Source organism: Aspergillus fumigatus, chromosome 6 (genome assembly GCF_000002655.1).
Source record: "Aspergillus fumigatus Af293 chromosome 6, whole genome shotgun sequence".
Classification (NCBI taxonomy): domain Eukaryota; kingdom Fungi; phylum Ascomycota; class Eurotiomycetes; order Eurotiales; family Aspergillaceae; genus Aspergillus; species Aspergillus fumigatus.
Window position 1 is genome coordinate 3,357,205 of NC_007199.1, and position 25,967 is coordinate 3,383,171.

At 49.8% G+C, this 25,967-nt stretch overlaps 8 protein-coding genes across 8 annotated transcripts; 4 read left to right on the forward strand and 4 right to left on the reverse strand.

The window, feature by feature from the left end:
• Window positions 1-180: 180 nt before the first annotated feature.
• On the reverse strand, window positions 181-6,468 carry AFUA_6G13260 (uncharacterized protein). Its single transcript, XM_077805115.1, has 2 exons — window positions 5,351-6,468; window positions 181-5,056 (listed from the first exon to the last, which is right to left on the reverse strand). Exons 1-2 carry the CDS (start codon window positions 5,473-5,475, stop codon window positions 958-960), a joined length of 4,224 nt encoding a protein of 1,407 aa, XP_077661246.1. The 5' UTR covers window positions 5,476-6,468; the 3' UTR covers window positions 181-957.
• A 1,260-nt stretch (window positions 6,469-7,728) lies between these two features.
• exg6 (glycoside hydrolase family 55 protein) lies at window positions 7,729-11,381 on the forward strand (the record flags this gene model as incomplete). The annotated part of the gene is made up of 6 exons (XM_746110.2): window positions 7,729-8,243; window positions 8,322-9,054; window positions 9,112-9,570; window positions 9,626-10,805; window positions 10,860-10,952; window positions 11,003-11,381. The coding sequence occupies exons 2-6, from the start codon at window positions 8,751-8,753 to the stop codon at window positions 11,379-11,381; spliced, it is 2,415 nt and encodes an 804-aa protein (XP_751203.1). The 5' UTR covers window positions 7,729-8,243; window positions 8,322-8,750.
• A 39-nt stretch (window positions 11,382-11,420) lies between these two features.
• Window positions 11,421-12,969, reverse strand: AFUA_6G13280 (SCP2 sterol-binding domain-containing protein). The gene is made up of 3 exons (XM_077805116.1): window positions 12,142-12,969; window positions 11,854-12,063; window positions 11,421-11,771 (listed from the first exon to the last, which is right to left on the reverse strand). The coding sequence occupies exons 1-3, from the start codon at window positions 12,155-12,157 to the stop codon at window positions 11,608-11,610; spliced, it is 390 nt and encodes a 129-aa protein (XP_077661247.1). The 5' UTR covers window positions 12,158-12,969; the 3' UTR covers window positions 11,421-11,607.
• Window positions 12,970-13,942: 973 nt separating this feature from the next.
• Window positions 13,943-18,322, forward strand: AFUA_6G13290 (DEAD/DEAH box helicase; the record flags this gene model as incomplete). Its single annotated transcript, XM_746112.2, has 4 exons — window positions 13,943-14,329; window positions 14,388-15,463; window positions 15,505-16,309; window positions 16,368-18,322. The coding sequence occupies 4 exons, from the start codon at window positions 13,943-13,945 to the stop codon at window positions 18,228-18,230; spliced, it is 4,131 nt and encodes a 1,376-aa protein (XP_751205.1). The 3' UTR covers window positions 18,231-18,322.
• Window positions 18,323-18,421: 99 nt separating this feature from the next.
• On the reverse strand, window positions 18,422-19,996 carry ran (Ran family GTP-binding nuclear protein). Its single transcript, XM_746113.2, has 5 exons — window positions 19,776-19,996; window positions 19,485-19,577; window positions 19,260-19,413; window positions 18,998-19,203; window positions 18,422-18,934 (listed from the first exon to the last, which is right to left on the reverse strand). The coding sequence occupies exons 1-5, from the start codon at window positions 19,836-19,838 to the stop codon at window positions 18,803-18,805; spliced, it is 648 nt and encodes a 215-aa protein (XP_751206.1). The 5' UTR covers window positions 19,839-19,996; the 3' UTR covers window positions 18,422-18,802.
• A 143-nt stretch (window positions 19,997-20,139) lies between these two features.
• On the reverse strand, window positions 20,140-21,517 carry AFUA_6G13310 (putative 26S proteasome non-ATPase regulatory subunit Nas2). The gene is made up of 4 exons (XM_746114.3): window positions 21,191-21,517; window positions 21,058-21,130; window positions 20,649-21,004; window positions 20,140-20,598 (listed from the first exon to the last, which is right to left on the reverse strand). Exons 1-4 carry the CDS (start codon window positions 21,353-21,355, stop codon window positions 20,464-20,466), a joined length of 729 nt encoding a protein of 242 aa, XP_751207.2. The 5' UTR covers window positions 21,356-21,517; the 3' UTR covers window positions 20,140-20,463.
• A 471-nt stretch (window positions 21,518-21,988) lies between these two features.
• Window positions 21,989-24,730, forward strand: AFUA_6G13320 (putative Rho guanyl nucleotide exchange factor; the record flags this gene model as incomplete). Its single annotated transcript, XM_746115.2, has 6 exons — window positions 21,989-22,543; window positions 22,610-22,921; window positions 22,976-23,176; window positions 23,230-23,448; window positions 23,512-23,737; window positions 23,808-24,730. The coding sequence occupies 6 exons, from the start codon at window positions 21,989-21,991 to the stop codon at window positions 24,728-24,730; spliced, it is 2,436 nt and encodes an 811-aa protein (XP_751208.2).
• Window positions 24,731-25,443: 713 nt separating this feature from the next.
• AFUA_6G13330 (SBDS family protein) lies at window positions 25,444-25,933 on the forward strand (the record flags this gene model as incomplete). Its single annotated transcript, XM_746116.2, has 3 exons — window positions 25,444-25,604; window positions 25,697-25,820; window positions 25,880-25,933. 3 exons carry the CDS (start codon window positions 25,444-25,446, stop codon window positions 25,931-25,933), a joined length of 339 nt encoding a protein of 112 aa, XP_751209.2.
• Window positions 25,934-25,967: the final 34 nt, after the last annotated feature.

Here is a 25,967-nt window from a genome sequence, read left to right on the forward strand (position 1 = left end):
GCGTCGCATGTAGGCTTCATTGCAAGAAACCAAGGTAAGACTTCTTTGATCGCTCATTTAGGGATACCGAAGCTCTCTACCCAAGGATAAGTGGGTATTGGATAGATTGATTGATCAAGCCAATCCTTGGGGGGTGAGATTATTCAACCATGGCTGCCTTTGAAGGGCTTTCAAGCCTTGTGGTAACCTTGCCTCCGAGCAGTGAAGAAACACTATCTCGTCGTGAGAATTATACTGGTTCCTGATTGTCACTATCTGTATTTGGGATGACGGCATGTACTCCGTACATGAGACTCTATTCCTCCTGATGACTTGACTGAGATTCAGACTCTCCATCAACTATAATTCACACCTCGATGTGCGCCATGCCAAAGAAGCAACGCCAGGGAATCCAATGATTAAGGATAAGAATAAAGATAAGGTATGAATAGAATGTTAGATGGAGGGTGCATTGCAATGGTTCGAACCCACACGCTATGCTAAGGCGCCTGTCTTGTTCCATAGATGATAACATGATGCTGATGACGCAGTGTCATTGAAATGCGAGATAGTTACACACAAGGCCATGATCTTAATATGGGGGAAATGGGCGGCAGAAAGGATATGGAATGCAAAAATGGTTCAACAAATGACGCCAACAACTCGTGCTCATGGTTCAAAGAGACATGAGGAAGAATGGACAAAATACGGCACCCAGGTAGAAAAGACAAACTTGACCTGATAAATTGCAGATACAAAGTAGTTTAGTCCGATCAAAGGAATCGCATGGCGCCCATGATTTCTTGGCGGAAAGAGGGATACACGCATCGGCTTTCAGGGCCACTCTGCATAAGCCAAGAAAATGACGGTTATGATCGGACGGAATCGGTGTAGCATGTCGTTAGAAAAAGCTGCGGAAGAGTTCGAAATAGACCAAATGTACAACGCCGATTCGTGATATGTAAACACAGCTTGTGCCTACGCCTTGGACTTTTCAATTGCAGAATGCAAACGCTCAGCATCCTCCTTCCCTTTCACTCTAACGGCCCATTGCTCCGGGGCGCCTTCAGCCTGGGGAACCAGGAATTGCACACTGTTTGCGTTAATGGTGTACTTAATATCCTTCAACAAGGCTGCGTTCAGGACAACCTTGCCACTTGGGTCGGCTCGCAGGATGATACGAGAGCGAGAAGTGTTGCGATTCTTGAGAACACGGAGATAACCAACACCCTGGCTTTCCCAGCCTGCGCCAGGCTTGATCTTCAATGCGCGCGCCCGTGTCTCTATCACAATGTCTTCGTCCTCTTCGCCCGCTCTGCTGCGAGCAAGATCAACTTGTGGTAGAGATTCGGCAGCCTCTCCATCTCCAGACTCCTCTGCGCCAGTATCGGAGGTCATTCCGGGAGTCGATGCGCGACTTCCAGTAGCGGAAGTGACGGTGGAAGGAGCTAGGAGGGAAGAGCTCTGCTGTGATGGGCCGCCAAAGGAGAACCCTAGCGCCGACTGTCCACTGCCAGACGCCTTCGCCCCGGCGGCTGGCGCGCCGAAGAGAGCAGAGAATGGCTTTGAGGAGTCGGTTGATTGAGTGGTGGGACCGGAATCAGGTTTCGACATGGTCGAGGGTGCTGTGCCAGTCGAGTCGGCGAATTTGATGGGAGAATCCGGCTTCCAGGTCTTGTCCCCTGCTGGTTTCGACGAGCTCTGGCCAAAAATGGACGGCGTGCTCGTTCCAGTACTTGCCGGTCCGGAAGTAAAAAGGCCACCGCTTGGTGTGTTATTCGATGATTTGAAGAGACTAGACGATGGCTTACTTTCGACAGAATCACCTTGGCCGGGCGCAGCGGTACTGGGTGAGCCAAACGGATTCGGTGTGGATGTTCCAGGGGTCGTCATGGAAGAAGAGAGCTTGGACGAAGGGCTAAAAAGGGAAGAGAAAGGATTCTTTAATTCCTCATCGGTTTGCCGCTTCGGCTGAACCCGATCGAATAGACTTTTACTACCGCTCGAGGCTTGTTTTGACTTTGTCAGAGCTTTGGAAAAATCGCCGTCGTCACTGCTCTCATTGGCAGAGAACTCAGCTCCGCTGACTGAAACTGCTTTGGAGTCTGCTTCACTTGTCTCCGCATCCCGACTACCGTCGCGGTCGCTGGCCGGTACCTCGGAGGACCCTTTGGACTCTTCATCAGCATCTTCCCCAGCAGCTGACGCCTCTTCCGTATCGTCCGCATCGTTATCCTCTTCTACCTCTGATGGGGTCGCAGAGAGATGACCAAAGATATTGTTCGCTTTGGCCACAGTGTCTCGCTTTGCTTCGAAGACGGATGAACTGGCAGTCGAAGTAGATGTCTCTGCTGGTTTCTTGGGTTCCGTAGTATCGCTGCTCTCATCCTCGAGGACGAACCCCTTGCCTGGAACAAATTTGGCTCGCTTTTTAGACTGAGCCTCCAACTCCTCACGTTTTTTGCGCTGCTTTTCGGCGTCTTTCCGTTCCCATTCAGCTTCGTCTTCTTCCTCGGAGTCGAACTCCTCTGCTTTGCGCTTCTCCTTTTCCTTCTCAGCACTCTTATCGGCGATGGATTTGAACTGAGCAAAAAAGTTCGTCGCAGTGCCGGCAGTGAATTTGGGGGGGGCTGGCGCCTCGGTTTTCCCATCACCTGTGGGCTTCGGGGCGAACAGATTCTGGGCAGACGTGCTGACACTGGTTGTTGATGATGTGAGCCCAGGGTTTGAGGTAGATTGAGAGAAGATCGAGCTGGATGTCGCATTCTCCTTGGCAGTAGTGGATGAAGAAAATATGGGCTTTGCCGGAGATGCCGACGGGGTGGTAGAGAATAGAGCAGGCTGATTGGTTTCTGGCGTAGCTGGTCTGGGAGACACTGCACTTGTGGGCTCCGAATCATCAGCTTTCGATTTCGAGAAAGACTTAGCGAATATGCTCGCTGTGGCAGAGTCACTGTCGGAACGGTTTCCAGCCAGAGAGACCGAAACACCAGTTTCGGCCTTTTCCTCAGCCAATTTGCCATTGGTAGTTGGTGGGGTCGGGTTAGTATCAAAAAGCTTAGACGGTGTTTTCGTAATGGAGCTGGGTCCGATGTTCATCTTCTGAGAAGGTGACGAGATGTTGGTGCTGGGGGTGCCGAAGGGCTTGGCTTTCTTCGCTGATTGCTCAAGATCAGCACTTTCATCGTCGGTAGCCTTCCGCTTATGTGACATCGGTCCGGTTGGTGCACCGATCACTTCACGAACGCGCATGTAAAAGAGCACGGCAGCGTCGAAGTCGTCCGTTGCAGGATTCAGTCGAGCGATCTCGCGTTGAAAGCATTCATTCAACATGCGAAGACTATACACGAGATCAAAATCTTTCTTCTGTTGTTCGCTCAGTTGAGTAGGCAATTTGCTCGGCCGCAAGCTCTCGGCGAATTGGACTGCGGGAGGCTTCGCTGAAGGTGTTGGCTGAGCGGGTGCTGCACCATTGGCTTTGAAAATGCCTTGAGACGCAGGAGTGGCGGACGAAGGTGTCTGGATTTTACTCTCCATAGAGGTGGTTGACAGAGATGAAGACTGCGGCGTGAAGAGACTAGGTGATGGTGCAGGTGCAGATGAAACAGCCGGTGTAGACGCGGCCGGCTGCTCCGCTGCTTCATTAGGTGTGCTAGGCTTGGGAGAAAAGAGTGAGCCAAACGGGGCAGCGGCGGGCGAAGGCTTCTGTTCTGGCGTGGCCTGGTTGGTAGTGGATGGCTTAGGAGCAAAAAGGCTGCTGAAAGGATTTGCCTTGGGAGTTTCGGGCTTAGAAGTCTCTGCAGAAGCAGGCTTTGGCGCAAACAGGCTGCCCGTGGCCGGTGCCTGGAACAGGCCAGCTGATGAAGTAGTTGAAGGAGCGGCAGCAGCGGTTTCGCTCTTGGAGAAGAGATTGCCTCCGGCTGTGGAGGAGGAGAATTGGAAGCCGGTCTTGGTTGGAGCTGCCTCGCCTGCCTTCTGTTCATGACCTTTTTCTTCAGCAGGCTTTGGTGTAGCTGATGGAGAGGGCGTGCCTGAGAAAAGATTTGAAGACTGGAAAGGATTCTGGAACGGCGTTGCAGGCTTGGCCGGCGAAGCAGTACCAAATAGCGTCGTGGCTGTCGGTGTGGTGGGAGTAGCAGAGGTCGATGCGGGCGTAGGTGCCGTAGCGCCTGCTGTGGGTTGCTGGGAAGTAGTGCCAAAGAGAGGCGTCGAAGTTGGAGTAGCTTGCTCTGTCGGCTTTGTCCCAAAAAGTGGTTTAGCAGGAGTTTGTTGAGCTGCCGGTGCAGCACCTCCAAAAACGGAGCCTCCCGCTGGGTTGCCGAAGCCTGTGGATGCACCAAATGTAGGCTGAGAAGCACTTCCTCCGAAGATGACTGGCTTTGAAACGGCAGCATTGGCCTTCGGGTCAGGAGATGTCTGCATCGAATCGCCACCGAACGCTGTGGATTGGCCAAAGGGAGAAGGCTTGTCTGATGTGGACTGGCCGAACAGACTTGTAGATGGAGCAGTGCTAGTGGCGTTATTCTGGCCGAAAATGCTGCCAGTGGAGGGTGCCGTTGTCACAGGCTGGTTTGGATGTGCACTAGTGGAAGTGCTTCCAAATATGCCTCCAGGAGCAGTGGTTTGCTGCGAGCCAGTTCCAAAGAGACCGCCCGCAGGCAGAGACTGCTGACCTGGAGTAGTGCTTCCGGCGGGTGGTACGTTGAACATACTGCCTTTGAAGCCCGAAAACCCAGTATTCTCAGACGGTTGGCTGGGCGTAGGGGTGTTCAGAGTCGCAAAAGGATTCCCCGATGACCCTGACCCACCAAAGGATGTAGAAAAACTAAATGACGATGAACCAGCACCACCTGAGCCAAAGGCAAACGGTGACCCTCCGTTCTGAGCGGGCTGGCTTGGATTTGAACTGGCTCCTGGGAAACTGAGAGACTGGGATTGGCCGAAAGAGAAGCCGTTCGTCGCAGGCTGGGAGCCCGAGACAGTATTGGGATCGATAGAATTGAACGGACTGAATGTAGTTCCAGTAGTGCTTGAAGTGGTGGTACTCGGGCGGGTTCGTCTCCGAATATCCTTAATTCTGCCAATGTTGTCAGTTACAAATTCAGGTTGGAGAAGACAGACAGGAAGCCGAAGATTTGCTATGGAAGACTGCGAGTTGGAGAACTTTTCAGGTGGAAGATGTTGTAACAGAGAAGAGGAGACGGAAAACACGAAGACAAAAAGAATGAGAAATTTGCTGGAACACAATGAACACAACAATATGGGAAACTGGTATTGATGGTGACCCCTCTCCCATCCAGTGAATAAAGACGCTACAGAGATGACAGGACATGCACGAAAGCAATCGCAACTGTAAATCTCATCCACTTACTTTCTATTTGCCATCTGCGCAGCAGTGGCCCGCTGAGGCTTTTCTTCTGGTGTGCTTGCCATATTGAATGCAAAAAGGTTGGAGTCCTTGTCGCCCTGAGGGCCAACAGCTCCTCTTTTAGACATCTAACGCTTATTGAGTCTCCGAGGTGAGCTCAACCCCCTTCCTGGTTTCCTACTCCCGAAGGTGACTCTTCATCCACTGAGGCAGGATCGACGATCGCAAAACTGCAAGAAAGCAGTTGAGGTTTCCTGTGGAATCTCGCTCGAGGAAGACCACACGACTTAGTGATTTCGACTGCTTTGCAAAGCGGCGCGCAGAGACGCGAAGAGGAATATTGATGGCGGTCTTCACAAGCGGCAAAATCGGCGGTATATTCGCGTCCTCGTGTGGATTAATCGCCGATATTCCAGCTCATTTATCAAAAGCTCTTCGTGAAGCCGTGGGTTAGAGGAAGCAATATGGATTTCGCTTGTTCTGCACAGATCGCGATGCGCGAGAGGCAGTCTGGGCAACGGGCACTTGGGAAAAAGAATTTAAAATGAGGGTGTAATGGAGGCTAGGGGCTTAGGCTTGCGGCGCTACAATGGTAGACGTGAAATAGGTGCCTCTTTTCGATGTGCTTTGCCCCCAGAGAGGATGAGACCGAGTGGGTTAGAGCTATATGCTTTTCCTCAACAGCTTCTCGGCTCGCGACTTTTTTCGCCGGTGATGAGAGCCTCTCGCTGGCAGAAAAAGTCAGTGTCACGTGATCATGCAGGGTGACGTTCTTGGCACAAATGACATAACAGCCAGCAGGAAAAGACATCCGGCGATGATGATGATAGAATATGCAGCAGATCGAGAATTATATGGAGATAATTCCTTTGTCCAGAGAGGGTGCATGGTATATCATTGTTGCTGCTCTGATTGGTTATGGGCCATATAATGGCCTTTTTTATCTTCACACAAAATCAGGGCGTATTGCTGTTACGTGATGACCAGACAGGAAATATGGAGAGTACCTAAAGACATTCATTACGTAAAGACGTATTACATGTAATCATACGGTATATCATTACGACATGCCTTTTGTGGTTGCTATGACACAAACAGCAATAGCAAAACACCAGAATATTTGATGTCCTTTTGCCAAAAGAGTTGCTATTTAATCTAGGACTGGGAGAAATTATCATCAGGATACATACTCCCCGTCCATGAGCGCGGAGCTTGAAAGCTTCTATGGTCGTACATTGAGGTTGAGAATGTAATTTGCTGGAACCTCGAAATGAATATATAGTCAAGATTATTTGAATGTTATTGGCTTCGGAAGCTCTCTTGACATGAACGATTCCTAGGTCATGATGTTCTCTAACGCGAAAGCATTCCCTATAGTCATTCAGTTCCGATCAACCTTACCTGTCGAGCAAGCTGATGCAAGCAACGGGATACTGTATCCTCTCTCTTACAAAAAAGAGACTATCCATCGTTGCTGAGTCTAAATTCCCTACGCAGCCTCCTGTCAACTCGAAGATTCCTCCTTTAATACAAACTGTATTGGGATATGATATCGAATCGGCATTATCATCGCGTCTCCTACGGAAGACAAAGATATCCTGATTCAGCCTTCGGTGAAGAGGGAAACATACCTGCCGTCAGGTTGAAACTGTGGAGTCTGGTAGGTGCAACAGTGAAGTCAGCCTGCCAGCAGTGGCTTGCCGGCTCTAATCAAGTGCATAATTATAAAGCGGGGAAGTACCTGGGTCGTTCTGTGATCTCAGTAGATATCATTTGCTCAAGCAGGTTTTCTGGCGTACCGAGCGACTTTTGGAAACCGATTATTGACCGTTGGATCTGTTTTAGATGCTCAACACTGCAGCGTTCGGAGTTGGAGGGCCCTTGCCGACGGAGGAGAGACCAATCTGCACCCAAGCTTGATCCGAAACGATAATCGCACGATGCAAGTGTTGTCTGTGGTTACATTTCTCAGTTGACAGAAGTTACATTTCACGAGCCGTCTGAGATGTGTGGATCTGCTTGCCATGATATATATATACCTTGCGTGGGGTAACCTTATGCCGAAGACTAATATACCGGTTCTGATATAACTGCTTTGCTATAACGACTTTGCTATAACGCCATAATAGCATTGGTATAGAGTCTTCAATATGACGGCTTTGTTATATATACTCCGTAGACTTGTCGTGCATGGTAACCGGTTCTGACCCCACTGTAGATGAAGTACCATCTATCTAAGGTGTAGTGTTTACTTCAATGTTCGTCTCAATTTTCAGGCTCAATAGATCGAACTTATGGAGTATGCTGAGCAGATATCTACTCTGTACACGTTCGCAGATTGCGGAGGAAAATGGATAAATCTCCTTCCTTGCCCCAGTCTTCTCCGTTCTCCGCATTTCGGCAAGTCGACTGTCCCTGACTCCGTGGACCTGCAGCGAGACACATCTGAAAATCTAGCTATTGCTCTGTTTGAAACTCCAGCATTCAAGCCTTCCTCCTAAATGAGTTAGGCTGATGACCTTCTGCATACTGCAGTGCTGCTCTATCCCGGTCAGGAGCCGACTTCAAGTCACATTCGCCGAGTCATCCGGAGTGTCTCAGTCACATTGACACCTCCTGCACGGGTGGACGTGGCCTTTGAATAGTGTCGGAGGCTTGCCGCTTCCACAAAGGAATGGCACGGCGAATCAAGCAAACCGAGTCGATTTAACATTTATTTAAATCAATACTTCTTTCATCCAGGACCAAAGAATTATGCCGATCAGCCAATCTACGGAGGACTATTTGAGAGTTTGAGATGGATCACCCCCCTGATCGAAGGGCGCTCTCACCTCAGTGGCTGAAGGAAACTCTACAACGGCTCAGTCACCACCATGGCATATCACACCGTCACACCGTATGCCCAATTTTGCTCCTCGAATTGATTGCGTTGCTTCCTCAGAGACGGTTTTCGACTGATCACTCATGATGACAGGGTTCAAACGATGTCACATCGCCCACTCTGCCTTGTTTTTCAGCCGTCTTCCCCAGCTTTCCCAAGCAAAGAATGCCACTTTTGAAAAGGAGATATTTCCCAATACGGCAAGGCTATTTTCTCTTGTCCATGTAGACGCCGCCTGTGGCGTTCGGCTTTTCCGTAGCCCTCCATTGTGTCATGCCTGATGTGGGAATGTAGGGTAGGCCCACTGACACCTGAATGAATATGAATGCTTTGGTTGGCCAGGGGGAGTATCCTAAAGACACGTCCACTTTATGTCGTGCTGAAGCGGTTGAATTTGAGAATGTGACACTTCATATGCAGTATGTTGCATATAAGAATGCGCAAATGCCCCGACTATTGTGGTGGATGGCCCCTTCATCATCCTGCCCCCGACAAACCTGAGTTGCTTCAGGGAATTCCAAAATGCATGTCAATTGGCTTGCTACTTCTGTTTGGCTCTTTGCCGGAGTGCGCGCCCAGCTTTTCAGCAGCCCTATTCGAAGCCCCTCGGCTGCACCATCCTCGCGTGCGTCGGGAGTGACCAGCGCCTCCCCGACAGTTGCGGCAGCTGTAGGGCATTCTTCTAACCTTGCTGCAGCCGCAGCTGCAGCGGTTGATGATCCAGCATACTGGCTTGCCGACATCGCCCATCAGGGGGTCGCGGCCTTCAATCCAAACCCTTCTTCTTACAAGGTTTTTCGCAACGTCAAGGACTATGGTGCTAAAGGTGCGTCTCCGCGTAACGTCCTGGCAGTCCATGTTCGTTTCTAATTGTAATTTCTAGGTGATGGTGTAACGGATGATACTGCTGCGATCAACGCAGCTATGAGCGATGGTGGTCGTTTCTCCCCAGCAAGTCGCGACTCTTCGACGACCACCCCAGCGATTGTCTACTTCCCAGCCGGGACATATATAATTTCTTCGTCGATCATTGATTACTATTTTACCCAGATAATTGGCAATCCAAACTCGCTTCCTGTCATCAAGGCGACGCCAGGATTCACAGGCCTTGGTCTGATAGATGGCGATCAGTATCAGGGCGACGGTAACCAGGGTTGGATATCAACGAATGTCTTCTTCAGGCAAATCCGCAACTTGATCCTCGACCTGACTGCTATACCTCCGGGCACTGCTGCCACCGGTATTCATTGGCCTACCGGGCAAGCCACAAGCATTCAAAATGTGCAGATCAAGATGAGTTCTGGCGCCGGGACGCAGCATCAGGGTCTTTTCATTGAGAACGGTAAGCCATAAATCTGTTCTTTACGAAGCGAGGCTCAGCTGAGTATTTCCCAAAGGATCTGGCGGTTTTGTAGCCGACGTTACGACCGTAGGCGGTTTGTACGGGTTCAACATCGGAAACCAGCAGTTCACGATGCGCAATCTGCACATTTCAGACGCTGTGGTTGGTATCTCCCAAATTTGGAACTGGGGCTGGACATACCAAGGACTCACTCTGACAAACTGCACCACGGCTTTTTCAATCGCCAATGGCGGTCCTGGAGCTCAGCTGGTTGGATCTGCCATTGTACTTGACAGTACGATTGAGGACTGTCCTGTGTTCGTTGAGACAGCCTGGCAGAGCTCGAGCCAGAGCAATGGTAGCTTGATTCTGGAGAACGTGGCCCTCAACAACGTCCCCGTGGCTGTCAAGGGCCCAAGTGGAACAGTCCTTGCCGGGTCAGGGGGAGCCATGACCATCAGTGCGTGGGGCCAGGGACACAAGTATACTCCTTCTGGGCCGACCAACTTTCAGGGTGCAATTACTGCGCCCACAAGGCCCAGCGCTCTACTGTCTGGTGGAAGATATTACACCAAGTCAAAGCCGCAGTATGAAACATCTCCGACTTCTTCATTCCTGAGCGTACGAAGTGCCGGAGCCAAGGGCGATGGCTCTACTGATGACACTGCCGCGATTCAATCCGCTCTTACCACAGCAGTGGGTTCAGGACGAATTGTCTACTTCGATCAGGGTGTGTACAAGGTGACTGGCACACTCTACATCCCCCCTGGCTCGCGGATTGTAGGAGAAGCATATCCGGTCATCATGGCAAGCGGAAGTCAGTGGTCCAACATCAACCAGCCTGTGCCGGTGATCCAAGTTGGTAAGGCAGGAGAGTCTGGAAGCATCGAATGGTCAGATATGATCGTCAGCACGCAAGGCTCGACACCCGGTGCGGTGCTTATTGAGTGGAATTTGGCGGCAAGTCAAGGCTCAGGCATGTGGGATGTTCACACACGAATCGGGGGATTTGCGGGCTCAAACCTACAAGCCGTACAGTGCCCGACCTCGGCAGCCGTCTCGGCAGCCTGCGACGCGGCTTACATGTCGATGCATATCACGAGCAGTGCCAGTAACGTCTACCTCGAGAATGTTTGGCTGTGGACAGCCGATCATGACCTCGACAACGGTGGCGACACCCGGATATCCGTCTACACTGGCCGTGGCCTTTTGGTAGAAGGAAAGAATATTTGGCTGTAAGTCATAGGTCCAACTCGCAGGTCTTGCCTTCAAACTGACTTCAGCTTCAGGTACGGTACCGGAGTCGAGCACCACTCGCTGTATCAGTATCAGTTCTCGGGCTCTCAGTCTGTTGTTACAAGCTTCATCCAGACAGAAACACCGTGAGTTATAATTGCCGTTTCCATAAGAAGTATCTTGCTCACCAAATTAGGTACTACCAACCTAACCCCAACGCAGCCAATGGCCCATATCCCAGGAACACCGCTCTGAACGACCCAGACTACAGCAGCTGCCTGCCCGGGAACTGCAATGCGCTCGGTCTCCGGGTCTTGAACAGCCAGAACACCTTGATCTACGGTGCAGGGCTCTACAGTTTCTTCAACTCGTATAGCACTTCCTGCTCCGACTATCCGGGCGGAACATGCCAGAGTGAAATCTTTAGCATCGAGGGCAGCACCAGCGAGCTGGTCGTCTATGCTCTAAGCACTGTGGGAACGACGAACATGATTGTGAAGGACGGGGTCTCGCTGGCGGTGTACAGCGATAATCTTGCTACATACGCGGACACAATCGCGTATTTCACCTTGTAGTCGTACCATCCTGCAGCTTACTCTTCTTTTCCCTTCTTCGCTTCGGCTCCCTTTAACTTCTTGAAGATTAATACTGTCGTTTCCCTTCAACTGTCCATCTTGCAGACACTTGGACCTCCTGTGAATATAAATAAAATGATGTGACATGTGTATTCGTTATATAGCAAATAACTGCATCATCGAGAAAACAAGCGCGATTTAGAAAAAAGCGAGCACGAAGGGGTATCTATAGCTTGGCCTTGCTCTGCGCTTTCTTCAGCACAGGCTCCATCTTCGTCGCCTTCATGATATTCCCCTTGATCTTGAGCTTGCCGCCCATGAACAGCCGCTGCGCATTCGCCTTGCCGCTAACCAGAGAAGCGAAGTCGGCGTCGGAGAGGGAAAGAGTCACTATTCATTCAAGTCACATGGTCAGCCTGAAACCAGTCCAACCCACTCCACTGATTTTCGAAAGTGAGGGATATAAACGAACCATCAGCCTTTCCACCGGCGGGGGCAGCACCCTTGCCGACGACGCCCTTGTCCTTGAGATCGAGGTACCAGCTCTCCTCCTGGCCGGAGGCGTTCTTGAGGTTGAACGCGACGATGGCCTTGGCGTTCTTGATGGCGTCTTTGCGCTCGGCTTCGTCGGACTGGAGGGCGGAGTTGATCACGTCGAAGGCGGCGGAGGAGGGGAAGGCGTCTGTTGTTTCCATCAGGCGTTTGTCAGTTGGACTTGTTGCTTCTGGTCGGTTAGTTGGGGAGTATGGGAATGACGTACCGTTCTTGAGAGACATGGTGATGGGCTGTCTGTCTTTTTTGGGGTTTTGAGGGTCGGATGAAGGAGTGATGAATAGTTGGTAGTACAAGGTCAGTTTACGATAGAAGTGAGAAGGAGCCTTGGGGGATATTGTTCTTCTTATTAGGTCGTTATTTGGCTGGGATTACGACCAGCTTTCCCCGGAGAGTTCGGTGCAGGCATGTGAATCCCGCTGGGGCGGTCGGGGATCCCCATAAGCATGGTGCTGTCAGCTTTCGAACTTGCCGAGGCTGGAGACTCCCTGTGATTGATCGCTGAGATTCCATGAATTGGGGTAACCTGCAATTTCGGATGATGCATTTATTCATGCAGATGATCTTTCCAAATTGAGACTCTCGAAGACGGAGTATGGATGGAGGGTGCAGGTATGCATCTCTACAGAGCGAAATATATATCATCAGATTTAGGGACTTGTTCCATTACAATCTGGCAGCACTCAGAAGATGAAGAGACAGTACTTCGAATTCATAAACAGACCAGCACCAGATTGGCCACGGCAAAATACTGATGATTCTTCCCCACTCTATGCCTCTCAGAGTGGTTTCGACCATACTCAGAACAGAAAGCGATGCGAGAACTTACTCAACCTAGTCTCAACGACCAGCACAAGCATTTGGGAAAACCACATGGGCCGGTGGTTTATTTGCCGATGCTTCCTCGTTACACCGTTAGATTGTTCTTCCAGGCACGGCAATGACAGAATCAAAGAACATGATCGTGTGCTCGAGATCTTATACACATAATGACGCACTACCAGCCAGCAGAGTCAATCGCATATTGGTCCTCTTACGGGAAATTTTTGCTAGGATAATTCTAGCGTTTAAAATCAAGTACGACGTCTGCTCGATATATAGATAAAGCGGTTCTACCCTTGTAGCACTAGACGGCTTATTGGGAATTATGGCTGCGATTCAACCCTGTGATTCAGCAATCTGTTAAATCCTCAACAAGGGAAAGACCACGTTGTGTGAAAGCATATTGTATGGCCCGACATAGGCACATCTCTCCAGACCACGACTACTTTGCTCTCAAGATCGTAGAAGTCGACTGTTTCTATTTAGTTTATGAAGCGAATCTGAATGTTATTACTGTGGGTTGTTCTAAGAGGTATTCGTCCTTGATGAGCTTGTTTCCCTTTTCAGGCGTCGTCAGAATGAGAGATAACTAGCAAAAAAACGACATTTCTCAATGGAATCATGGATATTGTCAGACATTGAAACCCCTGGAGTCATTATGACCAGGATCACCTCCAATGTGTCGACCTGTCCACAATAACCTGAGTGACTGAAAGGGAAATCTGTGTAGTGAAAAATTGATTCAGTTGAAGTATCCGCGCTGTCGCCACCGTGTTGGATACATCTCCTTCCAGCTCTCTACCCTGATTCTAAAGTCAATTAGATACACACTCTCTAAATCTTGAATTGTGCTGGTCAGAGAAAGCGACAAGCAGTCAGATCTTCTGTAGGTGACTCCTCCAGGACTGCTCAGTCCTGCTTCACTCTCTGTCTCGACATCTCTCCTGTTGTTTTACCTCTTGTTGCTTTTTTTTTCTGCCAAGAAGGAACACCGGAATCCTTAACCCATCAACTCCTTTGAGTCTCTTCAACTGTTTACCATCCTCTTCAATTCTTTCTAATGTCACTCATTTGACGTCTATCAAATTCAGTAGAGAGTTGATTGAACTTTTTCGCCACTTGGCTGGCGAATCTCTCACCTCTAGGCGACAGGCTGTCCTTGACAGGCTGGGAGTCTCCACGCAAACATGACAAATATCACGGAGGATGCGTCCATTGACGATCTCGAGGACGATCTTCAACTGCATCAAGTCATTTTGCAAAGCTTAAACGAGCAAAGGCCAAATGCCGTTGAAGAAATACAAGAAATACTCGACGTCATCAGAGACTTGGAGACGCGCCTTGCGCGGCTGCGTCGGGGCGGCCAAGCTACTCCTCAAACACGTTCTCCCGTTACCAGTTCAGGTACACCTAAGTCGCCATTGTCTCAGGCGCAGCTAGATGGCGCCGCTCCTCCACGTCCAAACGGTGCTTTGAGTCCTCCTCAGTGGGGGAGCTCTGCTATGTCTCCTCCGAGACGGCCATATCAGCGTGCACTTGACATGAGCCCATATCGACCTGGATTCTCCATAAGCGTAGGTCGTCCTCAGGGAGTATATCTAGAGCATCAGCAGATAATGCTAACAGTATCAGAGATCGAGCTCATATGGTCATGACGATGATGACCTAGATCGGCCACTTGGAAGAGGAACGACGCACATGTGTGCTTCCTCTAGCTCTGCGATGTCTTCTTCGAGGAAACTTGCAGGTCTTCCTCTGGAAGCTGAATCCAGTCGGAAGCGCCGGCGTCAGAGTTCTAGCGGAGATCTTAACTTTTTACGGCCACAGAAGCGAGCGACAGACGACAGACGTCCCTCTAGCTCTAGCACAGCGTCGTCTAGCACTCCTCAGAGCCAATTGCATGATGAGTCTGAGGAACTGAAGCGACTTTTGGGGTTAGACAGTGACGATACTCTGCGCGCACTCCAGGAAGAGCAGAGAAAAGCAGAGAAGTGGCTCGAAGAGCGGAAGGAGCAGGAGCGTCGTGACGAAGAGTATGCCCGTATGCTCATGAACGGGATGTATGAACCTCCTCGTCCAGCCTCAGCTCACAGCACCGCTTCTACGAATTATTCAAGGTCGTCCATCCAGCTTCCATCAGAAGCTTCCCTGGTATATCGCGGCGAAGCGGGACCATCTTCCATTCCTGAGCATCGTTCCGTCAATACGCCACTTGTGGATCGTCTTGTGGATCGTTCGCGGTCATCCTACAGCATTCCGTCAACGCCTGAATCGGGACATTCGGAAGTACAGCATCTACCACTTATTACCTTGCGCGATAGTGATGACAGCGATATAGCAGAGATCTCGCCCCAAGATTTTCACAGTGGTCAGTCCAGACCCCAAAGCCATCACAGACTGTATCCGAGCTACAATACCCATCCGGGTCATTCTTCAAACCGTCGGAGCGTGGCAACCGAGCTGGGAAGATACGTCCCGGTTACTCAACCTTCTATTCGACTGGGATATAGTGCGCCTCAAGGTTCTGTGTACGGGCCCAATGTCTTGCAGAATACTATGGCAAGGCTTCAAGCAAGCCGGCAGATGTTACAGCAGGCGGGAAGATCAGTCTTTGAAGGATTTTCGTCATACTTCTTACCCTCAGGCTCTTCCGGCTTGCCCACTGGACTTTCTGCTGATGATTACTATGCTTCGTTGAAGGGCTACAGGTATGCTGCCCTGCGCCTTGATATAACAACTGCATCATTAGGCTAACAATAGTCTTTCGATCCAGTGATTTCTATGAGCCTGGTGTGGATCCCAAGCAAGTCCAGGAAGAGATCAAACAATTGCTGGAAACGATCAGACCAGACACCGAAATTGCCAAGGAAAAGCGGGAAGGCACCCCAGAGGCTCTTAGGTACACTTTGCTGGAGCATCAGAAACTGGGGCTTACCTGGATGAAGACCATGGAAGAGAGCGAAAAGAAAGGCGGTATCCTGGCCGACGACATGGGTCTCGGAAAGACCATACAAGCCATTGCTCTCATAGTGTCCCGCCCGTCTACGGATCCAGAGCGGAAACCCACACTGATTGTCGCTCCGGTCTCTTTAATGCAGCAGTGGAAACGAGAGATTCAGAAGGCTGTCAAGCCGGGTAGGCATCAACTTTCAGTCTACGTTCTACACGGTGACAAGCGAGCGGTCAGCTACAGAGACATGAAAGACTACGACGTGGTCCTTACCACGTTCGGAACCTTATCCTCAGAACTGAAGCGCAGGGAAAAGTATGACGAACTACAGTCGGCTGGCGCGAATGAGGAGGCTCTGTCCCGAACTTTGCTGAAGAACCTGCCATGCCTCGGCCCGAGCAGTCTGTGGCACCGAGTCATCATAGACGAGGCTCAGTGCATCAAGAATCGAAATACGAGATCCGCGCAAGCATGTTGCCGTCTCAACTCCACCTATCGTTGGTGTATGAGCGGAACTCCAATGATGAACACTGTGGAAGAACTACATTCATTGTTGAAATTCCTCCGGATCAGACCTTATTCCAGCCTTGATCGTTTCAACAAGGTAAGTGTCGGTGATCACACCGTGTTTGGCTAATTGAATATTGACCAATTTTTCCTAGGACTTCACCCGACCACTCAAGGGTCCGCCTGGCGAGTCTCGCGACAAAGCTATGCAACAACTGCAGGTTCTGGTGAAGGCGGTTCTGCTTAGACGGACCAAGACATCGAAGATTGACGGCCAGCCGATTCTACGGCTTCCACCTAGGGTTCTAGAGAAGGTGTATGCTGTGTTCAGCGAGGATGAACAGGCCATCTACGATGCGCTTGAGAGCAAGACTCAGGTTCAGTTCAACAAGTATCTCAAGGCTAACGCTGTTGGAAGAAACTACTCCAACATCCTCGTCCTGCTTCTTCGGCTTCGTCAAGCTTGCTGCCACCCGCACTTGATGACTGATTTTAGTGTCGAGGTCAATGCTGCTACTGACGAGTTGGACCTTGTCGCCAATGCGAAAGCTTTCGGAGATGAGGTCGTGGTCCGTCTCAAGGAGAACGAAAACCTTGAATGCCCCATTTGTATTGATGCAGTTGACAATCCCATTATATTTTTTCCGTGCGGTCATAGCGCTTGTGCCGAGTGTTTCTCAAGGATGACCGATCCCTCACTTGCCGTGCAGCGTGGTGAAGATGGTGCAGCGGAGATCAAGTGTCCAAACTGTCGCGGTCGTGTCGATCCGAGGAAGGTCACCGACCATCTGACGTTCAAGAAGGTTCATTCTCCGGATGCGGATGATCTTGATCAAGTGGGGTCTCAGAAGCCTATTCGTGACGAAGAAGATGATGACGATAGCGACGACGACGACGACGATGACGATGACGATGACGATAACAGTTTGTCTCGATTCATCGTTGATGACGAGGATGACTCATCATCAGTCAGAAAGTCCAAGACAAAGAAAGGAAAGAAAGCCAAGAAGACCAAGAAGAGCCTTGCGGAACTCAAGAAGGAAGCCTCGAAGAATATCAAGTCGAAACAGAAGTACCTTCGCCGATTGGAGAAAACCTGGGTCACCAGCGCAAAGATTGAGAAAACCCTTGAAATCCTTCAGGAGATCCAGGATCGGGAGGATAGCGAGAAGACCATCATCTTTAGCCAGTTTACGGCGCTGCTGGATCTCCTCGAGGTCCCAATCGTGCGTCGAGGCTGGGGCTATCGCCGCTATGACGGTAGCATGAGACCCGGTGATCGAAATGCCGCCGTCCTGGAGTTCACTGACAATCCAGACTGCAAGATTATGCTGGTTTCCCTGAAAGCCGGCAACGCAGGGCTGAACCTCGTCGCTGCATCTCAGGTTATCATCTTTGACCCCTTCTGGAACCCCTACATCGAGGACCAGGCCATCGACCGTGCTCATCGCATCGGACAGATGCGCCAGGTTCATATCCATCGAATCCTTGTACAAAAGACAGTCGAGGACCGTATCCTCGAACTTCAGGAGAAAAAGCGCGAGATTATTGATGGTGCTCTGGACGAGAAGGCGCAGAAGAAGGTTTCTCGCCTGGGAACTCAGGAACTGGCCTATTTATTCGTACGCGAGTCCATCCCCAGTTCTTTGAACAAGAGACTAACTGAATTTTCCCACAGGGCGTTCGGTAACGGCTCCTTATCTTTCGATATGCGTGGTATGGCGTTGGCGGCATTCTACGCTCGGATTCAACATTACTTCAGATACGATACCCTACATCGCTACTTTTCCCCTTCTTATATTGCATTTGACTTCTTTCCTATCTACATCCCGGGCAAGCTGTATCATTATAGACTCAGAGCAGCAGATAGGTTGCATGCAGCTTTGACCTTAATCATAGAATTCATACTGTGTCACGGACGCTGCTTATATACTTCTATAATGACTACACGAAGCTGCTTAAGTAGTTGTCCAAGTGATGTAGTTCCTAGATGTTGTATACAAGTGGTTGAGACATAAATGCTGTTCATCGGACCTATTCCCAAAAGAAAGCCTATGACATCACCCATAATAAAGCTATTAATTGAAGATGCTGTTCCTTGGAATTCCAGGGAATCAACAAGATGTCAAGTGGGGCGAATGTTTGCTACCTTATGGATGGCATGGATCAATCTAGGTACCTAGGTAACTAGATACACCTATTTGCCCTACAGTGGCTTACGCTGTAAGGCTGTGTGTGGGAGTAAGGAGTAACCCCCTTGAAGCAAAGAGACGGTATGAAAACTTTTTTTCGGCCATCCGTAGGTGGCCAAAACCTGTCAACAGATTTGCTTTTTGTTCATCGTAAATAGAGTTATCGTTTGCGAGAAAGGAAAGGAAAAAGGGAGAAAAATTGTGATAAGCATCTAAACTACTAGTTGTGTAAGATTCCAATGCATGACAGTGCCGACCTTTCCCTTCAGGCTATTTCCACCGACCGCTATCGTTGTATCGTAACTCGAGGCATGGCGTAATGAATCCAAATGACCGGAGAAAACCGCAGGCATGGATGGATGACTGCAATTCTCCCCGATCCGATCTGCGCGATACGCTTACAGATCAGCATCCTCCTCGTCGGGCAGAGGCATGGCAGCAGCACTCTCCATCTCCTTCTCGTACTCAGCCATGAGCTGTGGATTGACAGCGACCTCAGGAGGAGCAAGAGCAGGGGCAGCAACGAATTCCTGGGTCGGCGTGTTAGTTGAAAGAATGCACAATCACAAGACTATATAGGCACGAAAACTCACCAGGGCGGCGTTGCCGACTAGCTTGCGGGCGAGCCACAGGAAGGGCTTCTCGAAGTTGTAGTTGGACTTGGCCGAGATATCGTAGTACTGGAGGTTCTTCTTGCGGTGGAAAGTAATGGTCTTGGCTTTCACCTTGCGCTCCTTAACATCGACTTTGTTGCCGCAGAGAACGATGGGGATGTTCTCGCAGACACGGACGAGGTCACCTGTTTCGTGATGTTCAGTATGGCCATCACTCCCCAGTAAGCCGACAATAACTTACGGTGCCAGTTGGGGACGTTCTTGTACGTGATACGGGAGGTGACATCGAACATGATGATACCACACTGGCCGTTGATGTAGTATCCATCTCTCAGACCGCCGAACTTCTCCTGACCAGCTGTGTCCCATACATCGAACTGAATCGTTCCCAGGTTCTATCGCGAAAGGTTAGTCGGCCCGGAGAAGCAAAGTGGAACGATAGAGCGGGGTTGTTGGCGGGGCATACGGTGGTGAAGGTCAGAGGGTGCACTTCGACACCGAGGGTTGCGATGTACTTCTTTTCGAATTCACCAGTAAGGTGGCGCTTGACGAAGGTGGTCTACAACGTAAGAATGTTAGCAACCTCACAGGAACTTCGACACGGTGTGAACTTTTTTTTTCTCGTTGGCGGGCGGGGGTGATGAAGAAATCAAGCCCACGCAAGTAGGTCAAAAAGCGTCGACCCTTCGTAGAATGCAAGCAGAGCAAGATACTGCATATCAAGAGTAAAAAGCAATATGAGGGTGATTTTACTTGCCTTACCAGTACCACCGTCACCAACAAGGACGAGCTTGAAAGTTGGTGTAGTAGGAGCAGACATGGCGATGATTATGAGACGTTTGAAAATGGAAAAGTCAAGTCGCGAGAAAAATCACACTGTATTTATATTATTGAAAAGTCGTCGAAAAATATGCGACAGTTGATGGGAAGAAGTGTGTTCAATAGAACGGCTGAAGCCAGGGAGAAGCAGAGCGAAAGACTATTCTGGTGATGGAATTTTTGCCCCGAGTCAGCCACGAACAGGTTGAAGTCACGTGTTGCTGCCTGAGGATGAGAGTGCCCCGCGAGATAGCAGTCCAAGGACGCCGCCGCCTGAGGGCATTTGCAACCAGTAGATCTACGAAAAACAATGCTATACGGAGTACGATATTCCCAATTATCTCTCTTGATTTGTCCATATTCTACATTTACAGAATAGGCACCAAGGTACCTTGGGGTTCCATGCATCAATTATTAATACATTCTTCCTCGGACTTCAGGTCTCCGCTTGCAGCCTAAACAAACAGTAACGCCAATTTATGTCTTTGACACAATCATTAAAAGCCATACCGCGTTTCTCGTCAGAGCACAGGAAGAGGAGCAAGGTATGAGCAGACGTCATGAAGAAATACATTTCCTCCTGCAGCGCCATTCAGCCAGTGTCAATCCGGCCTGCGATTCTCCTGTCACAGTGGAACAAGGTGACAACCTAACAAACCACGACCTCCCCAATCACGGCGTGGTATGAGTTCTAAGCTCAGCTCAGTAGTGTTATTGGACGCAGGTCCGTCCTCTCTTACGATCTTGACCACGATTGTGCGCTGCGTAAAGTCAGCCAAGTGTAGCTTGAGAAGAGGATGCGGACACTTACTCCTTCGTTCTGTTGCACTGTTTGTGCTACCTTGGATAGACGTTCATGATTGATCCAGTTCACGTTTCCGAAGCTTCGTATGATGTCCCCGGCCTTCAACCCAGCCTGATCCGCAGGGCTATCGGGCACCACGCTGTTCACCTTGGCAAATGGCGTCCCGATCATTTCAGCATTTGATAAACTGTTCTCACCCAAATTGCTTCGTTGAACTGAAGTCCCGTTCATACCGCTAGCAGCAACAGCGGCTTGTGCACGTTGAAGACTGGCGAAATGCTCATGGAGACCTTTCTCGAGATGTTTCATTACTTCTTTGTGGTCGGTTCGCAGGTGAATTATCCGTGCTCGTGTCGTGCGGACTATGCTTTAGATTTAGTTTCCGTACCCCATATGAAAATCAGATGAACCTTACTCTGTGCAACGTCGATATCGTCTCGCGGAAAACCATCAAAGGTAGTGAGGGACGTGTTCATATTTACGCCATGCTGTAAACACATCGTCAGTCGTAACATCCGGAGACGTCTGGGAAAATCAGATCGACTTACAGATGTCAGCACAGCACTAAGGGCCGACAGTTCTGCTTCGATGCGTTCCTTCTCTTGCATTAGGTCCACCATGGTCAGCTTGGACAGGTCGCGGGTAACCCCTCCGGACGTAGGTCCAGAGGGTACAGTGGGGGCGTGAATATTATCGTTCATGGGTATTCCCATCCTTTGACGACAAGGTATAGTTAGACCATCGTAGTGCTGTTTGTAAGTTGTTGATTGTAGTTGAAGAGAGCTAACTGATGGGTGACAGTGGCGGGTCCACCTTAAAGATAAGTCGATAACCCGCGGGGTCGGAAAGGCTCCTTTGGTGTTCTTGGCATATCAAGCTTCCGTTTTCTACTGTCTGCTTTGGAGAGTGGAGAGTATGGTAGATTCAAACCGGCAAAGAATGAGATAGATTTTTTCAATTACTCCTGTGACTGTATTCCTTTCGTTGCATTTCTTCAACCGAGGAGGATACTATGAGCGTGTTGTCGCAGTGTTCTGCTATTATAGAGAACATGACAAGTAGAATGATGCAGAAACGCAAGGCAAACAGAAGGTGATGGACAGTATAGCATTGTAGAAGGTCAAATTTCAGCCTTACGAATCCTACAGCAAGCGTCTAGAGTCATCTTCTGTTCGTCATTGCTTCCTTCGCACCAGTCGCAGCTTCCATCATGTTGATTGACTCCTGCCGCGCCTACTGGTTTCTGCATGCCTGCACTATGATCTTTGAAACGAACTTCTCGAGCTTGCTATCCAGAAAATTCATACTCCAGTTCTTCTGGAAGCAGACTCGCATGCTCACGTAACATGGAAGAGTCAAAAGAGAATACCCTATCCGAAACACCGCTCCTTCCTGTGGAACCTTCGATCTCAGACGTGAAAGTAGTGGATGCGAGTGATACAGTTCACGACTCTGGAGGACGAAAAACTGATTCAGCATCATTCAGGAGATGGTTTGAAGAGTTCTGGCTGAAGAGGAGTCCTCCTTCTCCAGACCAGAAGCAAGTTGACGGTTGGCCCGAGATCCTCTTGACCGAATGTTCCAACGACGACTGGTCACCTCACTGCGGCCTTCAAGATCAGCAATGGGAACAATTATCGGCCCACTCATCACATCTTGGGATCGTCAAAACAGCAAGCTTTACTGACCAAAGCGTAGGGAGATCAAGGGCTGCAACACAGAGCACCTTCAACCCTAGCATACATTCGGGCGGTCGTGGTTCAATCGAAAGCTTGAGGCCCAGTGTCAGCCCTTTGATATCCCATGCAGTGCTGCTTCACTCCCTTGAGAGGCGTCAAATACTTCGGGAGATCATCACTACTGAAACCGACTACGTATTCGGGTTGAAGGCCCTTGCTGATGTATGCCCGAATGTATTATCTGGTGCAACTGACTTTGAGACTGACTTTTCCCCGTCAATCGACCAGGTACTTCTAATTTGTTCCGTCAGACCCCGGATATATCGCAACGTGCAACGCATTCGAGAACTACACCAGACCTTCTTGGCAAGGGCTCGTGCCGTGAGCCCCATGTCCGTTTCGGCTGCATCCGAAGTCGATAAGCTGTTCCCCCAGGGCGTTGCTAAAGGCTTGAAGGCAATTGACTTGAAACGCCTTAATAACCTTCAAAGCAGATCTTTGAGAAAGCAGAGTTTGAAGACGTCGATAATTGCCCGTCTCAACTCATTGGCTGCGCAAGGTTCGGAAGCCTATGACATGGCGTATGCGATTGCTGAACTGGTGCGTGTGGGAATCCAGGCTCACGCTTTATTATGCTGACTCTTTTCTGTGCAGTCAAAGTCCTTCAAGCTTTATGAAGACTTTTGTTGCAATTTTGAACTTCTCTTGCAAGACGTAAGCCTCCTTCGCGGGTCAATCCCGAATTGGGAAGCCTTTGAAGGAGGCATAGAATCTCTTTCGAAGTCTGTGACGTCCTTAGAGAACAAGCTCTTGACAGATAATAGATCAATGTCTTTAAGTGACCTCGTCGTCAAGGTTTTTCCAACCCCAGCTTCCAGATCCGCCATCTCTGTGCTAACTAGCCTCAGCCAGTTCAGCGCCTTTGTAAGTATGAGCTGTTCCTGAGGGAGCTACTAAAGTGCACGCCAGTTCAAGATGACCCGTTATCGCATGACAAAATCAAGGAAGTGCTGGATGGTCTTCGCCCAACAATCGAGCGCGTCAATCAAGCCAACGAAACTCTCAAGCAAAGGGAACTCATTGCAAAAACCCTTTTGCTGAGAGAAAAGCTGGAATTGCCAGAGCCGGTGAGCCACATAGAAAGTCCCTCGATCATAGAGATCACTAAAAAACAGGGATCTGGTATGCAGGACATTGTTCACGATATTTACCTACAATTGGGACCCATCAAACTATGTGGCGTCCTTCATGCGACTTACCAGTTACCGGCAGATATTGTGGGTGAATACGTCGTCTGCGCTCTGTTTGAAAGCTATCTTGTTCTGGCTGCTTCGAGAGACGGCTGTTCAAGACTCCAAGCTGTGGCGTGCCTGTACGTCTGTGATCTCAAGATCGACACCTTGAGAAACGGGAGAGGTAAGCGACATACATCCCCACCCTTTTGACCTTGTCCTCTGTCCGCGGCTCACGCTTAATTTTGGTACAGGGCTATGTTGCTACGGATGCTTGTTCTCGTGGAAGGTTATTTTTGAACATCGAAATAATCAGTACGAGCTCGTCTTGAGCGCGTCATCGGCGATTGAAGAGAAGCAATGGAAAACCGAGATACTTAGGGCGGCGGCGGCATTGACCGAAGTTTCGACAGCAGGACAGTCGGAATCAAATCTGTACTCCTTTGAGGTGCTAGGCCTACTCCCGCTTGAATGCTCGACGGGTTTAACAACTCTCTTGTCCCGAAAACCTTCAATCCACTCATTGGCCACTTCTGCGAGTAGGGCGAATTTGCAGCATGTTGTGATCAGAAAAACGCACAAGCCTGGAGAGGCATCGACTGAAGCGGATGGAGTAATCGAACGCCCAAAGATTCCCCCTTGGGCCTCGGCGCTGGTCCTGACAACAAGAAGACAAGATAGAGTTGATCTGGAACGATTCATCTTCAATATATATACAAAGGGCTCACTGCCTTATCCTGGGATGCCTCCTGCCAAAGGCAAGGACTTGCTCAAGCCAAGTAAGCTCATGGTAGCTATCAGGGAAGGGGTGTACAGACGTTCTAGCTCCGGGGGCCTTCCAACCACTAGGCGCCCTGCCATAGTACTTGCTCCTGCAAAAACCAGCAAAAACGAGCAAACCGGCAGGAGTGAGGGTGGAACTGACGAACCGCCTATCGAGGACAGGAAGAAGGCTGCCTCGCCTATGAGTCGCATGGGAACTGTTCGACGAGCGCTAACTGTGAGGTTTCAGGCCAGACACAAGTCTGCTTCGCATGCTGATCTGCCTTTGCAGTATAAGGGGCAATCAGACCAACTTTTTCACAAGGTGTCAGTACGAGGGATCTTCAACTCTGTATCTCGGAGGAGCTCCAAGAGAATTTTGCATACAGCCTTGAGCCTGGACGGTGGAGCATAATGATGCAATGCAAATTGAAAGTACGACAGACACGCCATGGATCACTGTCGGGGATACAGAAATGGTATACTATTATTATTACGATTACTTCTTGTTCTCTTTGCTTCGATAGACAGTGGGGTCGCCAGGGTAGTGTGGGTAAAGGACTGGGGATAGGCATGGCTGATATTGTTGCATCCTTAGCGAGACGTAATAGAATAGCAGAGGGGGCTACGAATTAGCATAAGTTCGAAGTCGAATAACGGCGACAAGAGTGCATTACATGATGAAAGATCTCCCCACCAGTCTTCCCTGTAGCAGTGGTAGGCAGAGCGGATCCATCAACAGTGAATGGAGGATGAGGTTGTAACTGCAGAGACCGATGACGTCGGAGGGGTCGACAGCTGTGCAGGGTCCTCAACAGACGAGCTTATATAAAGAGGACGCTGTCCGCAGCAGTAATCGATAATTGACTTCAGCTAGAACAATATCTAATTCCTGTCTGACACGCATCATTAATACTATTTTCCCCTCCTTTGCCAGACACTTCGTTCTCATACTGTGAGCTTCCTCTCCGCACCGCACCGTGACGTCATCAACCATCACCTCACGCGGTCAGTCCTTGCAACCTCTCGAACTTCCCAGAAGCGTGGCTTTTCCTTCAGAAAGCCATCTTCAATCAGTTTTCCATACGTCGAACTTCATACCTTAAACATCACAAGAACCCAAACAAAATGCGTGCCAAAGAACCCAGCTCCAAGGTCTTCTACAAGGGCAACTCCGACGACTTCATCGTCTTCGTCGATGACCCCGCGGCCCTCAAGAACTGGAAGAACGACCGCTCAATTCCCTTGTCCGATGTGGTAAACGGATTCAAGATTTTTGTTACTCACAGGTATGTTTTACACAATTGACTTAATATGAATCCCGCTATACCCCGTCAGTGCTGGTGCAGGTGCATCCCATATGCTGACCATGGCGATCTAGACACGGATCCCAGGGTGTGCTCGACGGCGCCAGCAACGCCAGTCTAGACAATGAGTTCGGGACTCACAATATCGACGATTGCATTGTGAAGATCCTGGAGAGGGGGACTTTCCAGACTTATACTGTAAGTTTGCTTTCTAAATCTGCAGGGATAGCCTATGGCAAAAGCTGATTCGGGAGCAGCAAAATGAGCACCAGGCCGATACAAACATGGCCAATGGGCCTGCTTTCCGGTAGATTGGGGTCGTGGTTGTGGTTGTTCTTCATGGGC